Below are 21,010 nucleotides of genomic sequence, written 5' to 3' on the forward strand. Positions count from 1 at the left end.
AGTCCAGGGCTCATGGACAGTTACGGAACAAACATGAGGAAACGTGCTTCCTTCCTGACTGCATTATTCGGTTCTACATATTGATGTGAGTCAGCCTTTTCCCACATGAAGAACATTAAGTCCAAACACCGTTCCACCATGACTGATGACCATAGAAGTCTGCTTGAGGCTGGCGACCAGCAGCTGCTGTCCGGACGATGCAACTCTGGCCAATTCCATTCAGTGCAGGTCATCAGAGCGAGGTGATGACCACAAATGTACAGAATTGTATTGTGCCATAAGGGTTCATGCAGTTATGCAGGTACGCCAACATATATTGTAATTATTAAGTGTATATATATATATATATATATATATATATATATATATATATATATATGGACTCACTGGTATGATTATAATAATAATAATAATAATAAGAATAAGAATAATATGCGTCACCTTTCTATTTAAGTAAAAAACATGGAGTTGTGTTTAAAGTGTGTGTGTATATATATATATATATATATATACACGCACACACGCACACACACACACACACACACACACACACACACACACACACACACACAGAGAGAGATTTATAGTTAGTAATATGTACTTCAAACACTTGAACTATTGGCTGCTGTAAAATGTATTTATTGTATTAAACAATGCTTATGATAATTATCACAGAGATCATACATGTTTGACATGACTGTGATATGATACTATACATATTATATTATAATATGTAATATTATTAAGACATGACTGGACTCTATTGATATCTGATTAATAATCCATCACTGCTGTAATCTGATGTCACCACTACGATGCAGAGGCGGGCCGTGCATTTCATACCTGGGCCTTCGCTGCTGAAATACCACCTTATAACCACATGATGGCGCCACAGCGAGGGTTATTATTCGTTTCTTGGGCTGTAACTATATAACGTTACGTATTCGTATTAAACCGTTCGGTACGAGGCTTACAAACCGAACAATACGTTTGAATAACACTAGCGCATTTGGAAAATGCAGAAGCTTAAATTGTAGGAAATATAATGTTTCCTGGCTCACTAGGAGACAGCAGTCTGTGTGACCTCTGAACCGGAACAACAACAGCTGATGCCCCGCAAGTGTTCCGGGAGGCTAGGCTAACTAGCTTAACGGAAAAACAACAGCAGCAACACGTGTTCTGCTACACACTCAAGAGCCATTCAGATATTAGATGTAAAAAAACGAACCAGTTGACTTACCAGATGCTGATCACATCCTCTTTTCTTTGTTGACAAAGAGTTTAATCCCACGATTAAATCCCAACTCACTAATCCGTTTAGCTTCCAGTTTCAGCCGTTGAGTGTTAAAAAACGAAGCTCGATAAAAAAATAATAATCTACACCAAGCAAAATGTAAAAAATATCATCATTTCATTCATATCTTTCAATTTGAACTCTCACTACTCAGACCAAGCCTCTGCTGTAACTTTCGTTTCACGACAGTCACGTGCTAGCCCACTGACCAATCACAGCGCAGAATCTCACTGCAGCGCTGCTGCTAATGCTAATGCTCTGGTGCGGCCAATAATGTTAAACTAAAGATCTGATTGGTTGAACACTATGACGATCAACAACATCGTCCCCATTCACTTAACCTGCACATGGATTCACTGGTGAGTCTGCAGGCCTGGGGCCTCTCTTCTACCTAGAGACACAGAGGTGAACTCTGATTGGATCAAAGCTCTACTTAAAACAAGCTGCACTGAAGCAGAGCAGCTGAGGAACACAGTAGCTGTGCAATGAGAACATAAGATGATGGGACAAATATTTATATAAATTATAATACATGTAGTGTATTTAAGAAACATTATTAAATTATAAAATAGCTCTAACTTTGTGATTCTGTTTAGGCCAGCAGAGAAGGCTTTGACGCCCTGACGGTCCACCACTGGTAGGATGTCAGTGTAACACAAATTAACCACATTTAGTTTAGAATGTGTAATGAAGCTTGTGGCCAGCAGGGGGGGCGAGTTTACAGCGCGTCTAAATGCTGATGAGAGAAAATAAAGATGATTCACTTCAGTCTGCAGCTGTTAAAGTGCAGAAATTATTAAAGTAGAAGAAGTTTCTAACTGGTCTAAATGGTCTCACTGGTATGGTTATAATAATAATAATAATAATAATAATAATAATAATAATAATAATATGCATCACCTTTCTATTTAAGTAAAAAACATGGAGTTGTGCTTAAAGTCCATAAGCCTCGAGTCTTAACATCACAATGAAAAACTCACATTGATGTCAAAGTAGACGAGGAACAACCTTTCGGAGCTGTTAGAAATCTATTCTTTCTTCTGTAAATAAATATAAGTTCATTATTTCAGAGACAAGGACTACGGGGGTCACTGAGTCAACATGTGAACATCACTTCACTATAAAATATATAAATATTGTGTTACAGATACCAACTGAACATTTAAATAAAAGTTATTGGTCACTAACGCTGACACTGAACGCTGACATCCGATTGGCCGGCGTGTTAGGAGTGGGCGGAGTCAGTCAGTCACTTGGCAGCAGGCAAGAAGGCGGAGCTCAAAGAGGTTTGGGTGGAGAGCGTCACTGCTTCCTGAGAGGAACGCTATTGGTCAGAGTCTGAAGAGACAGGGACAAGATACTGGGCTGTGATTGGCTGAAGTATGAGATGATTCAACATAAACATTCTGATCAAAACCAATCAATAATAAAAGGAAACTAGATTTAAGATGATGTCACAGATAAACTGCGTTATGGTGACGTCACACAGATGATGATGTCACTGACCTGGCGGAGGCGGTGTGTGTACAGCGGCTCTGGTTCTTCTGGTTTCTTGATCGGCATGGCGACGTGCCAGCGCTGCAGCTCCGCCATCATCTCTGCCGGGCTGAAGAGGACCACCGGGTCTGCACGGCAACGGTTGATCAGCTCCACCAAGCGCTCCTTATAGTGCAACCTGCAGGTACACCTGATCATGAGACAAGCTCACCTTTACAGGTAAACTTTAAATCATTACATTCAGACAGGGGTCAGACCGGCAGTCGGTACGGGGGTCGGACCGGCGGTCGGTACGGGGGTCGGACCGGCGGTCGGTACGGGGGTCGGACCGGCGGTCGGTACGGGGGTCGGACCGGCGGTCGGTACGGGGGTCGGACCGGCGGTCGGTACGGGGGTCGGACCGGCGGTCGGTACGGGGGTCGGACCTGCGGTCGGTACGGGGGTCGGACCGGCGGTCGGTACGGGGGTCTGACCGGCGGTCGGTACGGGGGTCGGACCGGCGGTCGGTACGGGGTAGTTATTACTATGTTTATCAGTCTGTAAGGCTGTAACTGGGAGTAGTGGTCTTACTGGCAGTATCCCCTGTATTCATGTAGAGCAGGTCGTCCACATGGCTCCTCCCCTCGGCTGCCGTCGTCGCTCAGCTCCAAAACCAAACACACTCCTAAAAATGAACAAACAGGTCAATCAAACTGGGAGATGGAACATTCCACCTGATGAGCACAAATAGACCTCACCTGTCTGACTGGAGTCAGCTGAGCTGCCATTGGCTGGTTCCAACCGGGTGAGAGACACTCTGTAATACTGACACACCAGAAACACAGTCCACTTCATCACCTGCACACACCTCAGCAGTACTACCCACACATCACCTAGAGCTGAGCTCTAGAAGCCACATCCTCTCGTGTGGTTCCTACCTGTAGCAACAGGTGTAGACGGGGCACACTCCAGTCTCTCAGGTGGTAAAGACAGTCTCTGGGGTGGTGGGCGTGAAGACCTTTGGTTCCACAGTCGACAGAGAAACTGCAGGCCTGGGAAAACAGAGTTCCAAATGAATCCCAGTTTTAAAACCTTCGAGGTCTGGACAAATAAAAACCAATGACTCAGGGACTTGATTGCTGCCATGACAGTCTAAAGATTTTAATTCCAACTAAAGGGTCAAGGTCTTTATCAAATGCACAATAATTGCAGGTGTGATGCTTGTGTCTCAAACTCTATAAACAGCACACAATATTTAAAAAGTAATATCTTGTGGGGATGACGGCCATTCATGCTGCAATCATAATAACATCATGTATGTCATAATAACATCATTTACTGATATGACTGCACCTTCAAGGGGAAACAGACAACAACAGTGAGCTGCTGCACGATATTATAAACAGCAGCTATGTGGTTGTTCTGACTGTTTCATCACAGTGCAGCCTCAAGTCTTAACAAAGTAAAACAAAATCAATGTACTTCATGATAGAAACAATAAAAAGAGTGACCGCCATAACACCAGCTCCTGCAGAGCAAAGTTATGATCGGACAACACGCCGTACAAACTGTGGACTGTCACACAGTACAAACAAGTAGATGACAGTAGATGACAGTAGATGACATCAGCAGATAAGAGACTCACAGATCCAGGAGTGAAGGTCTGACTGCAGCCTCCACAGAACTGATGCTGACACTGACTGCAGGTGAAGTGCAGACAGCCTCCTTTAGACAGACTGAACACAAACTGACAGTTTGGACATTCTGAGGAGAAACGCAGTAGAGTCACAGAATAGAATCTCATTAGACTACATTACACACACATGTATATATATACACACACGTTAGAGGAACCTGGAGTTAAGAGGACCCTGTTTTAGGGTCCTGGTGTTTTGTTTGTACCGATGCTGTCGAGCAGGGTGGTGGTCTGGGGATCCAGATGGTTCTGCTGCTGCCAGACTCTGAACTGGTGACAGGAGAGTCCCTGATGTTGAGGAGACCACTGCACAAACAGAAAGGACGTCACTGAGGTTCTGATCTGTGATCAGCTATGAGGTCATCCATCAAATAGGCAACATTTAAGTTTATGGATCACGTTGCGTTTGATTTCAACTCTGCACACACACACACACACACACACACACACACACACACACACACACACACACACACACACACACACACACACACACACACACACACACACACACACACACGTGAGTGAGTCTTACAGGAGATCTGCACTGACAGCAGGTACTCTTCTTACAGCTGGGACAGTCCATCCTTAACCTGTCAGCTTCATGAAGCATGCCGAACGAACACTGAAACACACACATACAAGTGTAAGAACCCATTCACATGTGCTATTTATCTGGGTGTTCATTAGACCACCTCCAGATGTGGAGATCTAGTGTCACCAGGACCTGATCTAGTAACAACAGGACCTGATCTAGTAACAACAGGACTGTCTTTCTTACATGAGAGCACCAGCGAAAGGTTGGCATGTCCTGCAGAGCTCGATCTCTGAGTTTCCTCTGAAAGAGTTCGTGGATCTGAGGAGGCAGGAAGTGACGGATCTGTGCACAAAGAAAAACAACAACTGATCATCTGAACCGAAGACACAGAATCACGTCGTTAATAAGGCGCTTATTCATTTTACCAATAATATAACATAACATAATATAATATAACATAACCTAATAAAATAGCATGAGCCAGGTGTAGCGTGAACCCGGTGTAACGTGAGCCCGGTGTAACGTGAGCCTGGCGTAACGTGAGAACGTGAGCCTTATCTTCAGTGATTATGTGTCCGGCTCGGTTGTGGTGCTGAGAATTGTGGATGCAGTGAGAATAAGATAATACAGGACTCTGGTCCGGAGAACCCTCACCTGTGTGTCCAGGTGACTTCTGACCTCTCACCTGTGTGTCCAGCAGGTTGAAGTATTCCATTCCTCCCTGACCTCTGACCTCAGGTCGGCCACACTGAGGACAGACCAGCTGATCGATGTTCTTCTCTTTAATGGCCGACAAGAAAAACGTCTTAAAACAAGTCTGACACAAGAAACAGGAGCAGTGAGTCATGGTGATGATCTGCAGTAAATAAACAGGAGAAGAAGAAACAGGAGCAGTGAGTCATGGTGATGATCTGCAGTAAATAAACAGGAGAAGAAGAAACAGGAGCAGTGAGTCATGGTGATGATCTGCAGTAAATAAACAGGAGAAGAAGAAACAGGAACAGTGAGTCATGGTGATGATCTGCAGTAAATAAACAGGAGAAGAAGAAACAGGAACAGTGAGTCATGGTGATGATCTGCAGTAAATAGCTGTTGATCTCATTTATAACTGTTTGGGTGAGGAGTAAACACTTCATGGTCTAGATATTTGTTCATGGTTGAAGATTCACAAAACGTTGTAAAGAGCTTCAGGTTACTGTTACGAACACAAATGAGGAAGAGAGAAGAGGAACGTGATACACCAACAAAGACACCACAGAAGAAGAAGAGTCTCAGCCGGCATCTTGTAGACGGATTAATAATACATATTCAATGATTGGTTGACTACAACATCCATGAGGTGCTTTGCATTGTGGGTATGTAGAGGGCAGGATGTGAGGCCTGTTTCCAGGTGGACCTCCTTTATATACAAGCCATTACTTTTAGTGTGGCTCCTGGTCTCTGATTGGCTGAGCTGGTCTCACCTTGCTGAAGGACACCTGGTCCTGACAGATGGGGCAGCTGTGAGTCAGGAACCTGAGGGCTGATGGGAGATCTTTGCTAAGTTGGACCGCCTCCATGACATCAGAAGGGCTGAAGCTCCGCCCCTCCATGGTCACCAGAGACAGGAAGCTGGCCTCCTGGTCTGGAGGAAGACGAGTCGCCATCTGAAGGAGGACGAGGACACAGCTGAGACCATCTGAGAACTGCTGAACTACAGAGACTACCTGAGACCTGCTGAACTACAGAGACTACCTGAGACCTGCTGAACTACAGAGACTACCTGAGACCTGCTGAACTACAGAGACTACCTGAGACCTGCTGAACTACAGAGACTACCTGAGACCTGCTGAACTACAGAGACTACCTGAGACCTGCTGAACTACAGAGACTACCTGAGACCTGCTGAACTACAGAGACTATCTGAGACCTGCTGAACTACAGAGACTACCTGAGACCTGCTGAACTACAGAGACTACCTGAGACCTGCTGAACTACAGAGACTACCTGAGACCTGCTGAACTACAGAGACTACCTGAGACCTGCTGAACTACAGAGACTACCTGAGACCTGCTGAACTACAGAGACTACCTGAGACCTGCTGAACTACAGAGACTACCTGAGACCTGCTGAACTACAGAGACTACCTGAGACCTGCTGAACTACAGAGACCGCCTGAGACCTGCTGAACTACAGAGACTACCTGAGACCTGCTGAACTACAGAGACTACCTGAGACCTGCTGAACTACAGAGACTACCTGAGACCTGCTGAACTACAGAGACCGCCTGAGACCTGCTGAACTACAGAGACCGCCTGAGACCTGCTGAACTACAGAGACCGCCTGAGACCTGCTGAACTACAGAGACCGCCTGAGACCTGCTGAACTACAGAGACCGCCTGAGACCTGCTGAACTACAGAGACCGCCTGAGACCTCCTGAATCAGTGGTCGTCCTCACCTTGATGAGGTCCACTCCAGCAGCTGGTCCAGGATCTGGAACCAGAACCACAGAGCGTGTCGGTGGTCTGTCTCTGGCTGCTTCCGATTGGACCGTCCGTACAGGTGACTCTTCCTGCTGGTCTCTGGTGGACTCTCCGTCCAGCCTCAGAGCCCCCATCCTCCTGCTGAGAGGGTCTGCAGGGGGAAGACCTGCAAATACACACAGGCCGAAGTACTGTTGTAGTAGTAGTACTGTAGAGCTGTACTGTAGTAGTAGTACTGTAGTTTTTGTGCTGTACTACTTGACTCAGTATATTGTTCTTGCTTTTACGAGTTGTTACTAGCTGTACCTAGGCTGCTTCAGTGTGAATACTTTTTCAGTTTGTGATTGCGTATGTTAGGTGTGATTTTGTTTCACCTGATCAATCGCCCTCTTAAGTGGCAGGGGCGTGGCTTAAACTCCTGGCAGACAATGAGCAATCAGCAGACAGCTGTCCTGAACCACGGCTGGTGGTTGGAAGTGTCAGCGTCAAAGCGTCGGGCGAACGAAGGCAACAGGGCGACTTTTTCAATCCAGACTTCGTCAAGCAAAGACTTCTCAAGCGTGTACTTGCGGGTCAGTAATCTGTTTATATTGATTACTATGCGTTTGCATCTGGGGGGTCTGGTCGGCGGTGCCGAAAGCGGAGTTCATCTCAGGCTACGCTTCCTTGCTCTCCCTCAACCTTCTTGCTCTAACTGAGACCTGGATCACACCAGCAGCTCTGTGAGACGTGAACTCTTTCTCACACAGAGCTGTGAGGTGAGGCGGTGGAACTGGCTGCTCATCTCCCTAAATGGAAACACTCTCTTGTGTCTGCTCCACAGTTCTCCTCGTCCTCGTTTGAATGTCATGCTGTTACTGTCATCATCCGGTCCAGCTCTCCGGTGCTGTTGTGTGTCGCCCACCAGGCCTCTTGGTGAGTTCCTGGAGGAGCTCCACACATTAGTCTCTCACTTCCATGACGACAGCTCCGCACTCATCCTGCTCAGTGACTTCAACATCCAGACTGATAAGTGAACCTCTTCTCTCCTTCCTCTCCTCCTTTGACCTTTACCACTCCTCTTCTCCTCCTACCCACAAGGCAACCAGCTGGATCTCATCTTCACTAGACACTGTTCTACTGCCAACCTCTCCGTCACTCCCCTCCAGCTCTCTGAGCACTACTTCATGTCCTACTCCCTCTCCTCTCCTCCTCCCTTACTTCCTACCCACATGGTCTCTACCCGTAGTCATCTTCACTCCCTCTCCCGCTGATCTTTCCTCTTCTGTTACCTCTGCTCTCCTTGAATCCTTCTCTCCTATCCCCTGATGCTGCTGCTGATCTCCTCCTCAGCATCCTTTCCTCTTCTTTGGACGTCCTCTGTCCCTTCACCTCCAGGCCTGCACGGCCAACCCCCCCCCCAACCCCCCATGTCTGTGGGCCTCAGTGCTGCTGACAGACGGAGCCTCAGAGAGGCTGAGCGTAAATGGAGAAAAGGAAAACTCCCAGAGGACCTTCTTATCTTCCTATTTCTCCTCCTCTCTATCTACTGCTAAAGCTGCTTTCTTCCGCTCTAAAATCCTAACCTCTGCTTCCAATCCTAAAACTCGAAATTTTCTCTTCACTCCTCCAACCCCCTCCTCCTCCTCCTCCTCCTCCTACTTCCTCCCTTCTCCCAAGGTAAACGATATCAGATCCTCCTTAGGATCCTCAGCCCCCCTGTCCCTCTCTACCCTCTCCAGCTCTTTGACTCTTGACCCGATCCCTCCTCTCTTCTTCAGTCTATTGTGACTGAACTCCTTCCTTTCCTCACCCACCTCATCAACACATCTCTCGTCTCAGGATGCTTTCCCACGGCTTTCCAGACTGCCAGAGTCGCCCCCCTTCTGAAGAAACCATCACTTGACCCGTCTGACATCAAGAACTTCAGACCGGTTTCTCTTCAACCCTTTCTATCCAAAACACTTGAACGTGCCGTCTTTAACCAACTGTCTTCCTATCTCCATCAGAACAGCCTCCTGGACCCCCACCAGTCCAGGTTCAAGGTGGGTCACTGGACTGAGACAGCCCTCCTTAAGGTGACGGAGTCGCTTCACGCCGTGAGAGCGAACTCTCTCTCCTCTGTCCTGGTTCTCCTGGACCTGTCTGCGGTATTTGACACGGTGAACCACCAGATCCTCCTCTCCACCCTCGAGGGGATGGCGTCTCAGGCTCTAAACTCTCCCTGTTTGCATCCTACCTGACAGGTCGATCCTACCAGGTGCTCAGCAAACATCTCATCGGTTACACGCTCCTGCAGATTCCTGCTCTACAACATCAGGAGGATTCTCCTCTTCCTCACTGAGGAGACGGCGCAGGTCCTCATCCAGGCTCTGGTCATCTCCCTCCATCAGACCTCTGGAGCTCGTCCAGAAAGCTGCAGCTTGTCTGGTGTTCAATCACCCCAAGTTCTCCCACAACTTCCCTTCTCCGTGCTCTACACTGGCTCCCTGTAAGAGCTCTCATCCAGGTTCAGACTCTGGTGCTAGCCTACAGGTTCAGACTCTGGTGCTAGCCTACAGGTTCAGACTCTGGTGCTAGTCTACAGGTTCAGACTCTGGTGCTAGTCTACAGGTTCAGACTCTGGTGCTAGTCTACAGGTTCAGACTCTGGTGCTAGTCTACAGGTTCAGACTCTGGTGCTAGTCTACAGGTTCAGACTCTGGTGCTAGTCTACAGGTTCAGACTCTGGTGCTAGTCTACAGGTTCAGACTCTGGTGCTAGCCTACAGGTTCAGACTCTGGTGCTAGCCTACAGGTTCAGACTCTGGTGCTAGCCTACAGGTTCAGACTCTGGTGCTAGTCTACAGGTTCAGACTCTGGTGCTAGTCTACAGGTTCAGACTCTGGTGCTAGCCTACAGGGCAGTGAAAGTAACAGCTCCTTCCTGTCTCCAGGCCATGGTCTAGCCCTACACCCCCCCGACCACTCCGCTCTGCTGCCTCGGGGCGATCGGTTCCCCGTCGCTCAGAGGTCCCTGTGGCCGATGGACCCGGTCTCTGTTCTCTGTCCTGGCCCCACGATGGTGGAATGAACTCCCCACTGACGTCAGGACAGCAGAGTCGCTGCCCATCTTCCATCAGGCTGAAGACTCACCTCTTCATGAAGCTCTACCCTGAGCCTTCCTCTCAGCACTGGTTGTGTTCATGCTAGTGTGTTTCTGTACGTCTGCTCTGGTTTCTGCTCTGAGATGTTTAAAGGAGATGAACTCATGACTTCTGGTGACTAGTAGTTCTCTTGAATACCTTTGTTGAATACACTTACTGTAAGTCGCTTTGGATAAAAACATCTGCTAAATGACTGTCATACTGTAAAGCTGTACACCTGCATGCACCTGTCCCTTTACCTCACCCCTCTCCTCTGAGGAGCCTCCTCACCTCCTTCACCTCCCTGGTGTTGGTGGACCTGTTGGTCATATGAACCCAGTCTCACCTGAGGAGGAGGAGCTGATGAAGGGGTTGTTGGAGGAGGAAGATGAAGATGAAGAAGGAGGTGCACTGAAGTCGATCCCCAGCAGCTCCTCCGTGTACGACCTCCTCACCCTCACCTCCCTCACCTCCCTGCCCTGCTCCCATTGGCTCGCTGCAACAGAGGGGGAGGGGCTTCGTCAGGTCACTTTAGAGACAAACACACAAGCATGCTACAGTTAGCATGCTACAGTTAGCATGCTAACAAGCTAACATTTAGCTCGACTGTAGAACAGGAAGTTTACCTTTCTGTCCAGACAGGTGGGATGAGGTGAGGGAGAGATAATGGCTCTGTGGAGAGGAGGGGGAGGAAGAGGTGGAGGAGGAGGGATGACGGATGCTGCAGGAGGAGACAACTGAAATCTAATAACTCTGTTTTCATGTGTTCACCGACAGAAGACATTAGGATGATGATGATGATGTCATCAGGTATCATGAACACCACAGTATGTTTGAACTTTTACCTTTGGGCATAAAGGGGCGTGTCCCTCTGGAAGGCCCGCCTCATCTCTGACACGAGCAGTGACAGGTTGGACACGCCCTGACAGGAAGTGACAGACAGCTTTATTATAAGCCCCTCCTCTTCACGCTGTAGTCCCTTGATTTGATTATATTATATAGAATTATATTATAATATATACAGTTCCTGGGTCTGAGTCCACTTCAGTAGGTCTTACGTGAGTCCAGTTCGTAGGTCTTACGCGAGTTCAGTAGGTCTTACGTGAGTCCAGTTCCTCAGTCCGTCCAGGAGGACGTTACCGGAGGCGTCTACACAGGAACAGGACGGGTTGATCACCATGGACATGGAAGGACAGACGAAGCAGAGAGGTCTGGACACCGGGTGTGTCTCATGAAGCCAGATGCACACTGGGAAATTATACTCACTTCCTGTAAAGACACACATGAGTCAGCAAAAACCAGACCAGGACAGACTGGACTAGACCACATCAGACCAAAATAACTCTACTGACGACGACGACGACCACATTCTTGTCTTAACCTCTTGAACCCACAGCCTATTTTGAGACCTCTGCTCGGTCATACCCGTACTCAAGAGAGTAAATCTCTAACTACAAGGTCTATTTGAATAATTTAAATGGCAAAATAACACAAATAAATGTGAGCTTTGTTAACATGTGTACATATCATTGTATATATTACTGGTAAATGCTGGATGAATGTTACACACAGCTCTTTTTTTTTTTTTTTGCCTAAAAAGCACTTTTATTGATTTGAAACGATGCAGACGAAGGCCTAAACCAGGGGTCGGCAGCCTGCGGCTCCGGAGTCTTAAACGCCTGAAAACAAATGTCACGTGACTCTTCACGTACACGGGGCATCAGTGGGTGCCGGTGTTACGTCCTACTGGGTTTCAAACCTCCTGGTTTCCTTCCGTGCGTGTGTTGTGTTCACGTAACAGCAGCAGCTGTTTCCTGTCTCTGTTGTCAGATTCACACATTCACAAACATATTGCTGGAGATCTAAAAGCCACATCTCATATATACTGCAGGGATTACGATTGTATAAGTGAGCACTACATCACAGCCACGTATGAAGAAATACATTGAAGAACATATATTTATGGAAAGATCGCATCAACCTGGATTCGAACCCTGTCGAGCAAAATAGTAATATACTCTCTATACGATCCACCACTTGCATCTTACATCGTAAGTGCCCGATCATGATCTGCAGACCTTCACCCTCGGTAAACTATCGATGGATAAATCCAAAAGAAGAAAAGTCACGGAGGAAAATAGAGTTTAATTCTGCGTGGACGTATTAATTTGCTTTCACTGCCAACGATGCTGGCTTACCTGAGTGCTTGATATGTGGCGAGAAATTTGACATCAAATAGCTTTTGCGGCTCCAGACACATTTTATTTGGTGGAAAATAGGGCAAAATGTCTCTTTGGATAGTAAAGGTTGCCGACCCCTGACCTAAACTCTCCCAAATCATATCACAACACGTCAGCAGTCCTTTTAAAAAATGAATTGGCTTTGATAGAGTGAAGTATGTCTGACAAATCAATGCCGGTGTACAGGTCAGCTGAGGTCAGCCAACGTCAATTCTGATTTTGGAAGCAGCAGATATCGCTGTTTTATTGTACTTTTATATACTATATAACTATATATTTCACTTCTTTTATCACTAATAGTGTTCAATCTATCTAAAACAGCAGTTTGGCATCATTCTGAGAGCCTGGGCTCTATAAAAACCTGTAAAACATGGCTCATCTTCGTCTGAATTTCAGTTTTACGGGATGTAATTGAACCTAACACAGCCTGTGATCGGCCGATTTGTGTATTTCTTACAGATCTGAACCCGGAAGAGTCTGTGCAGTGTAGTGATACGTTCTTTGAGTTGTTTGACAGAATTTTAAGCCAATAAAATATTCGAAAACCGTGATCCGCCCCCATGGGTCAAACCCATTGGCCCAAACTGAAATTATTATTCATTCGTCATAGAAGCTCGTAGAGACTCAGCTGTTTCGAAGGAGGAAGGACAGAGAGCTGCTGTAAATGGAGGAAAAACATTTCGGGGCGATTTTCTTCCAGAAAAACATCTACGAAGCGTTTCAATTATCATGATCATGGGTTGTGTGTTGATCCGAGGGAGAATAATTGTAACTTTCTAATAGTTTGAAGTAGAAGAATTCTGAAGCTATGGTTCGATGCAGTGTGTTCTCCTCGTGCTGCTGGATATGCAGTGTGTGTGTGTGAAAGTGCCGTAGAACGCGGCTGGACTGATAACTGAGAACATTGCTCGCCTTCTCCTGGTGAGAAATAGGTGAAATTGTGGTAGTACTTGTAGTACTTTGTGTATATATATGTTTTTGAGTGATTAAAATAGGTTACATGGTCCATTTTATCAGAATCTCTTCGTCATGTAGGTTTTTTAAATATTTAAAAATATTTCATTTGTTCTCAGAAGTGATTTGTACTACATGTGTGTACTCTTCCCCCCCCCCCCCCAGCCCCCCAGACTCTCGGGTGCACTGTGCAAAACAGTGTAACATTTAGGGGGATTTAAGTGCAATAGAACATGATAGAATGTGTAGAAGAAGAACGTCACCTACATAGTGAACATGATAGAATGTGTAGAAGAAGAACGTCACCTTCATAGTGAACATGATAGAATGTGTAGAAGAAGAACGTCACCTTCATAGTGAACATGATAGAATGTGTAGAAGAAGAACGTCACCTTCATAGTGAACATGATAGAATGTGTAGAAGAAGAACGTCACCTTCATAGTGAACATGATAGAATGTGTAGAAGAAGAACGTCACCTACATAGTGAACATGATAGAATGTGTAGAAGAAGAACGTCACCTACATAGTGAACATGATAGAATGTGTAGAAGAAGAACGTCACCTACATAGTGAACATGATAGAATGTGTAGAAGAACAACGTCACCTTCATAGTGAACATGATAGAATGTGTAGAAGAAGAACGTCACCTTCATAGTGAACATGATAGAATGTGTAGAAGAAGTACGTCACCTTCATAGTGAACATGATAGAATGTGTAGAAGAAGAACGTCACCTTCATAGTGAACATGATAGAATGTGTAGAAGAAGAACGTCACCTTCATAGTGAACATGATAGAATGTGTAGAAGAAGAACGTCACCTTCATAGTGAACATGATAGAATGTGTAGAAGAAGAACGTCACCTTCATAGTGAACATGATAGAATGTGTAGAAGAAGAACGTCACCTTCATAGTGAACAGGAACAGTTCCAGACAGATACAGAAGCTTCTTCTTCTCTCTGTTTGGAAAACCTGTCAGAGGAGACGACACCTTAATTAATGATGAATAATTAATCATATATATTATATATATATATATATATATATATATATATATATATATTATATATCTATGAGTAGACAGATGGGACCAGCATGCACCGGGGTGGGCCTACAGTTTCTACCAGCACAGGAGAGACGGTACGACAGGAGTTTTCTTTGTTCTTTTTGTTTGTTTGCTTGTTTTGTTTGCTTTACTAAATAAATAAGAAAATGGGAATCCTGCATGGACAATCTAGTCTCTTCTGCCTGCGTAACATACCGACCACGGTGCATCAGTGGCGTTTGATTATTGTTTGTTTTATTTTGATTTATTTGACAAATGGCCACTACTCTACCTATAACTTTTTATCAATATTCAAAAGAGATATAAAAACATTTTCACTCGGCTATGAAGGTCAGTTGAGCTGCTCTTGATGATGCAACATCCTGTTTCCTGTTCTGCACTTTAATTTCATAATAAAAGTCCCATCTTTACAGTGACATGTGAGAACATTCACATTGCTGGACAAAAGTGTTTTAATTATTGCAACAGCTTAAAACTATTGGTATTTGTAAAAATGTGGTTTATTTGAATCGTTATAACAATAAAAGCATGCCATAGCATTTTATTTTGAATTCATTATCATTTAAATCCCTTTTTTAATAGTTTTCTTATTCTGTTCATCTGCTAGGACGGTGCAGCGCCAGAACATGAAATAATATTTATTATTAATATTTATTATGTTACTGAACATGTGTCACAACTGGATCTGTGCGTCATTGGCCCATATACAACTTTATTCATTTATTATATAATATATTAATAAAGTTAAGGTTGTATATATATTATATAATGTTAATAATACATTAATAGAGACGTGTTTGTACTCACAGTAGAAGTCAACATGGAGACGAAGATCAGGGAAGCGAGAACGAACCTTCTGAAGATCAGACAGAGTCTCACCTGGATACCTGTAGGAACACTGAGGAGGAGGAGGAGGAGGAAGAGGAAGAGGAGACACTAAGTTCTCACTCTTCTGAGCAGAAGATCTTCTCTTGTTAGAATCGATGCTAGCATGTTAGCATCATGTAGCAGGTGAAGCGCCAACTTGTTCTGTGTTTTCTTATGAATAAAGTTTTGTTTTGAAGGTTAACGGTTAGTTTCTCACCTCCACGAGACTCCGCAACTCCGCCTCAGAACCAACTGTCGGCATCTCACCACAGACTGAACTCACCTGTTTATATTCACATGCTAACAGGCTAACAGGCTACTCCTTCTTCTTCTTCTTCGGGTTTTATGGCAGTTGGCAAACATCTTTCGGGGGAATTACCGCCACCCACTGATCTGGAGTGTGGACTAAGGAAACCTCTATAATAATATATAATATGTATAATATGGCCAAATCCCAAGGCCCCCCCTCACGGACTCACGGACTATGAGGCGCGCTCCCGCGAAGGTTTAGGGCTGTCCCGCTGTCAAATCATCGAGTCTCTCGCAGACATGTTGAGCCCTTTATGAACCATTTCCGTAAGTCAGCATGGTATGCAGACAGCCTAAGGGAATTACCCACAAATCATTGCAATGTGACGTTAAACACGAGGTAACCAGTGGACGCATGGAGACGTAAACAAAGAGGACGCTCAGTGTGTTCAGCCTGTCATAATACTCAGGAACATGAAGGGTTAAAGATGGAACACAACATGAAATCAGAAGATATTTATTAATTTATTCATCAAATATTTGATTTTGTCATCGAAGCTGTTTTGACAAAAACGAGTAAATAGATAATATAAAATCACTTCATCTTGTGCGGAAAGAGCCTGAAGACGTTCAAATCAGGGAGTACAAAGTACACAATAAATACACACAATTATACATCATATTTGTTGTGGTTTTCATGGTAACGTGATGTGTTGCAGCAAAGTGTTGTCCCGTTCATATTCACACCATCTCAAGCCCTCACAGCCTCTCACACTCACTCACCAGGTGACGTCAGTGAGTCCTCCAGGGTTCAGGGTTCAGGGTTTGAGGGTTCAGGGTTAAAGGGTTCAGGGTTTGAGGGTTAGAGGGTTCAGGGTTTGAGGGTTCAGGGTTCAGGGTTTGAGGGTTCAGGGTTTGAGGGTTCAGGGTTCAGGGGGGACGTTGGGACTGGGCCAATAACAGTGGTGGGCCGTGCATGCTATAGCTGGGCCTTCACTGCTGTCCTGCAGCTGAAACACAGCTACGTTATTATTTGTTTCGTGTAAAACTGAAGCTCAACACCTACAGACAGACTTCCTGCAGAGAACACGGAGTTGGTCTCCGCTCTGCTCTGGCTGCTGCTGAGTTACGGCCTGTGAGCTCTGAGCGGCTCGTTCACACGGAGCAGAACTACGAGCTCTGACGGCACAGAAGTCTCCATCAACACACAACAAGTCGATGGATTTGTCTCCAGTAGCTTTTGAATATGAGGGTTTGGAAAGTCGCCAGATTTAGCGAGAAAGTCGCCAAATTGGAAACACTGGCACCAGCTAAATATGTCCCCAGAGCAACACTGGATGTAACAATGGTTCCTATCACATATTAAACCAAACAAAAATCCATCTTCATAAAAACAAGTTGTACAAATAATAATATATAAACAAGCATCTTAAAGCTGCTGCAGATGTAAAAACAAACGCATTTAACTTACCAGAGCTGCTGTTCACTATTTAAAGACAAAGTCCATCCTCCTTTCTTTGTTAATAAAGAGTTTAATCTCACGTTGTTCAGTTCATCCGTGTGTTTTAGTTCCAGTCAGAAGTTCTTCTGGATTCATGGACGCCAGTGAAGACAGTCGAGCCTCCTCAGTTGTGTTTCTTGAACACGTTTTAATGCGTTTGAGGCTGAACATGTCGCTCCACAGAGGCAGCAGATGTTGGGATCGTCACCGCCCAACATGTCACGCTAGCCCACTGACCAATCAAGCTGTAGGCCAGCTAGCAGCTCTGACACGTCAAAGAATACGCCCACCATGTCAAACTAAAGATCTGATTGGTTGAACACGATGACGATCAACAACATCGTCCCCATTCACTTAACCTGCACATGGATTCACTGGTGAGTCTGCAGGCCTGGGGCCTCTCTTCTACCTAGAGACACAGATTCTAGGGGCGACGTGGGATGAACCCTTTGTGACTGAAGCGACCCGCTCTAGCCGCCTCCCCCCCGACACCATGTGACCTCGTGTAACAAACGACAGCAGAGCAGGAAGTGACTGAGACGCTTTATTGTGATGTAATTCAACAGACTGATCTATTTACATGATTATTAGAACTCAAACTCCCATCAGCCCCGGCACAGGAAGTCCCTCTAGACAGGAAGTCCCTAGATGGGCTTGGCCCTCCACTCCTTGCCCTCGGTCAGAGCCCTCGGTTGGTGGATGAACACGCTGTATTGGACGCCTTGATTGGCCGCCGCCCTGACGAATCTGCTGTTTGCAGTCACGGTGACGGCTCTCAGCGAGTCTCCGGTGCCGAAGATGGCGAGCGAGCGTCGGTTGACCTTGGCGCTGTGCGTGAGGCGCAGCGTGCGCTCCGATGGCCGGTCGTCCACCAGGCGGACTCGAGCCAGCAGCGTCTGAGCGCGCTCCTTCTCCCCCGCCCCCCCCAGCGTGTCCAGGATCAGCTGGAAGTCTCGGACGGCGGAGCGACAGACGAACAGCTGTTTACCAAACAGGAAGTCGTCCAGCTGAGGCAGAACCGGCTGCCGGCGCTCCTGAGCCGCCTGCTCCGTCAGAACCGGCTCCCGGAACGAGAAGTGACATCGTCCGTGACTCAGCGATGACACGTACGTGATGAGCGTGGTGATGTCGAGGTTCACGCGATGACACTCCTCCACCTTCACCTGGACGGGGAACGCCAAGCTGACCACCACCGTGGACCGGTCCACCTGGGTCAGCTCCTCCTCTTTATCTTCAGACTCCTCGTTACCTTCAGCTGGCTCCTCCTCCTCGTTACCTTCAGCTGGCTCCTCCTCCTCGTTACCTTCAGCTGGCTCCTCCTCCTCCTCCTCCTCCTCCTCCTCCTCCTCCTCCATCACACTGTTGACAGCGACGACGTCCCCTCTGACGGAGATGTCCATGTCCTTGAGTCGGTGGAACATGGAGGAGGAGACTCCGTTGTAGAAGGCGAAGACCACGTGAGGATGTCTGAAGTGGACTTCCTGTTGTCTGCTGGCCAACAGGAAGTCCTCAGCCTGGCTGATGATGCTCTTGTCTCCGTATTGGCCCCGCCCCTTCCAGATGTTGTGCAGAGCCTCCGCCTTCCTTCCCACCGCCTTCACCCAGGTGTGTCCTCCGTTCGCCACCACGTCCACCACCAACGTCTGCCGGCAGCCGGCGGCGTCCAGGTAGGTGAAGACGTGCAGCAGAGCGACCACGTCCTCCAGACTCGCCACCGACTCCACGATGGCCGTCAGGTGAGTCAGGTTGGTGCTGTGCAGGTGAGACTCTTTCACCTGCAGCTCTCCGGCCTCCACCCGCCGCAGGAAACGCAGCTCCGCCCGCAGTTTACCAATCAGCTTCTGGTAACCCTCCACACCTGGACACAGAAGCTCCGCCCTCTGCAGCAACACCTGGGCAGAGGTGATCCTCTGCTGGAGCACCACCTGGAGAGACATGTCTGCTACATCACACCTGAGGACACACACACACCTGGTTAATTATTACTTTAACAGGCTTTGTGTATTTTACTCATTATTATACTGAACGTTTACTTTATGATGATCATATAATAATAATAATAATAATAATAATAAGTGACTGAAGAGTTAATGTTTTATATAAATAATAAATATTTACTTTTTAACCGTTCAAACTAATTATAAAAGTCTGAATATGAACTTTAATATAAACCTTCAAACACTTGTTAGCTCTATTGCTAACTATGTGACGTCACCAGTTAGCTTCCTTTAGCTCTGAAGTTCTTCTTCTTCTATTAAAACATTTAAAACGTTCAGAAAACAAACGTGACGTCGACTTACGGCAGCAGTGACGTGTGCACTTTAATCCGTAGGTTCGTCTCCAGATATAATAACTGCACAGCTAATGCTAATGCTAACGCTAACGGAAGCTCCGTCTTCTTCCTCTTCTTCTTCTTCTTCTGACCCGAATGGAACGAGGAACTGGCTTTTTTCTTCTTCTTCTTCTTTTATCCTCTATCTCATTGGCTCATTACCGCCACCTCCTGGTCCGGAGTGTGGATCCGTTATGAACTAAATCATAATTTGAAACAAAAACATTGAAACTGAAAGTTGACAAAGAGTCTTTCTTAACACCTCAGTGTGGAGTGAAGCTGTGCATCAGTGAGACTCCTGTGTGTTTATGTTCATCTTCATCACAGAGAGAAGCTGCTCACACAGGTGTGTGCTTCCCAGCATGCAGAGCGTGTGAGCAGCAGGGACAGTAGGAGTGAAGGCATCGCTTCAGGATGAAGCTTGTAAACTGTGCAGCGCCCACAGAGTCACACTTTGCCTTGAGTGTCATCACACTGGAGGTCTATCAGCTCCATGTGGATGTGCACAGGAGCGCCAGTTATCAGCAACATGCGCAGTGTGAACACAGCGGAGGAGACTTTTACTGCGTCACATGTCTGTGACGTCACGTGCCTGAAGCTGGAGGTTGAGCGCAGTGAGATGCTTCGTTATGTTGCACATAAAGCAGCTCACATCGCCACGTGTGGTCCCGGAGCTCTGTGGTGTTCAGTTCTGATGAACATGATGTTCTGTTGGGCCGGATACATGCTGACAACATAACGACCAGATCTCAATGTGTTGGTCCTCACGAGGCTTCTCTTCTGGGTTCTGTGGTCCAGGACCCAGTTCAGAGTCTGTGTTTCTCCTTTTCAAATATTTCTCCATCGCTGTTCGTCTCGTCATCACAACCTCTCCCGCGCTCATTTAACTCTGTTTTAAATTAACAAAGTCATTACTGCGCTCCCTACTGCCCCCACCGGCATGGAGGAGTATTACTGCTGAGCAGCACTGTGCTGCAGCTCACACGCTCAACGATGGTGAAGTGTTTGCAGCAACTAAATCATATTTTTTTTCACTCATTAAGTGAAATTGGACATTTTCCCACGATACACCTGGTGACCTCTCACGATACACCTGGTGACCTCTCACGGCTCAGCTGGTGACCTCTCCTCGTCCTCTCTGTTGTTGTGTTCCGATACATAAGTTATTCTATGATAGACCAAGTGTGCTCACTTTATGTACAATAATACAATGATGTGTGTTTGTTTATTC

General features: G+C 46.3%; 2 protein-coding genes across 5 annotated transcripts; both read right to left on the reverse strand.

Moving 5' to 3' along the window:
• Positions 1-526: 526 nt before the first annotated feature.
• Positions 527-16,045, reverse strand: LOC306706403 (E3 ubiquitin-protein ligase RNF31). 4 transcript variants are annotated; one of them, XM_079173479.1, is made up of 19 exons: positions 15,915-16,045; positions 15,638-15,728; positions 14,671-14,736; positions 11,671-11,837; positions 11,414-11,490; positions 11,195-11,289; positions 10,915-11,064; positions 7,443-7,633; positions 6,468-6,650; positions 5,690-5,821; positions 5,248-5,346; positions 5,002-5,091; positions 4,673-4,772; positions 4,416-4,534; positions 3,709-3,822; positions 3,529-3,595; positions 3,362-3,455; positions 2,801-2,981; positions 527-2,632 (listed from the first exon to the last, which is right to left on the reverse strand). In XM_079173479.1, the coding sequence occupies exons 1-19, from the start codon at positions 15,957-15,959 to the stop codon at positions 2,597-2,599; spliced, it is 2,097 nt and encodes a 698-aa protein (XP_079029605.1). In that variant the 5' UTR covers positions 15,960-16,045; the 3' UTR covers positions 527-2,596. The 4 variants fall into 4 exon arrangements, with proteins under 4 accessions (XP_079029605.1, XP_079029604.1, XP_079029603.1 ...); XM_079173478.1 differs by having other exon boundaries at positions 2,801-2,969; positions 5,690-5,860; XM_079173477.1 differs by having other exon boundaries at positions 5,690-5,860.
• Positions 16,046-17,978: 1,933 nt separating this feature from the next.
• Positions 17,979-19,871, reverse strand: cUnh7orf25 (chromosome Un C7orf25 homolog). The gene is made up of 2 exons (XM_079172480.1): positions 19,748-19,871; positions 17,979-19,400 (listed from the first exon to the last, which is right to left on the reverse strand). Exon 2 carries the CDS (start codon positions 19,382-19,384, stop codon positions 18,092-18,094), a length of 1,293 nt encoding a protein of 430 aa, XP_079028606.1. The 5' UTR covers positions 19,385-19,400; positions 19,748-19,871; the 3' UTR covers positions 17,979-18,091.
• Positions 19,872-21,010: the final 1,139 nt, after the last annotated feature.

This window comes from Pholis gunnellus (assembly GCF_910591455.1).
Source record: "Pholis gunnellus genome assembly, chromosome: 14".
Classification (NCBI taxonomy): Eukaryota; Metazoa; Chordata; class Actinopteri; order Perciformes; family Pholidae; genus Pholis; species Pholis gunnellus.

Excerpts from the sequence above, each read along its gene's own strand:
- LOC306706403 (XM_079173477.1), bottom strand. The coding sequence starts at position 15,959 with ATGCCGACAGTTGGTTCTGAGGCGGAGTTGCGGAGTCTCGTGGAG. Across the intron at positions 5,861-6,467 it reads ACCAGGTGTCCTTCAGCAAG|ATCATCACCATGACTCACTG; the intron begins GTGAGACCAGCT and ends TATTTACTGCAG. Across the intron at positions 2,982-3,361 it reads GAATACAGGGGATACTGCCA|GTGTACCTGCAGGTTGCACT; the intron begins GTAAGACCACTA and ends TCTCATGATCAG.
- cUnh7orf25 (XM_079172480.1), bottom strand. The coding sequence starts at position 19,384 with ATGTCTCTCCAGGTGGTGCTCCAGCAGAGGATCACCTCTGCCCAGGTG.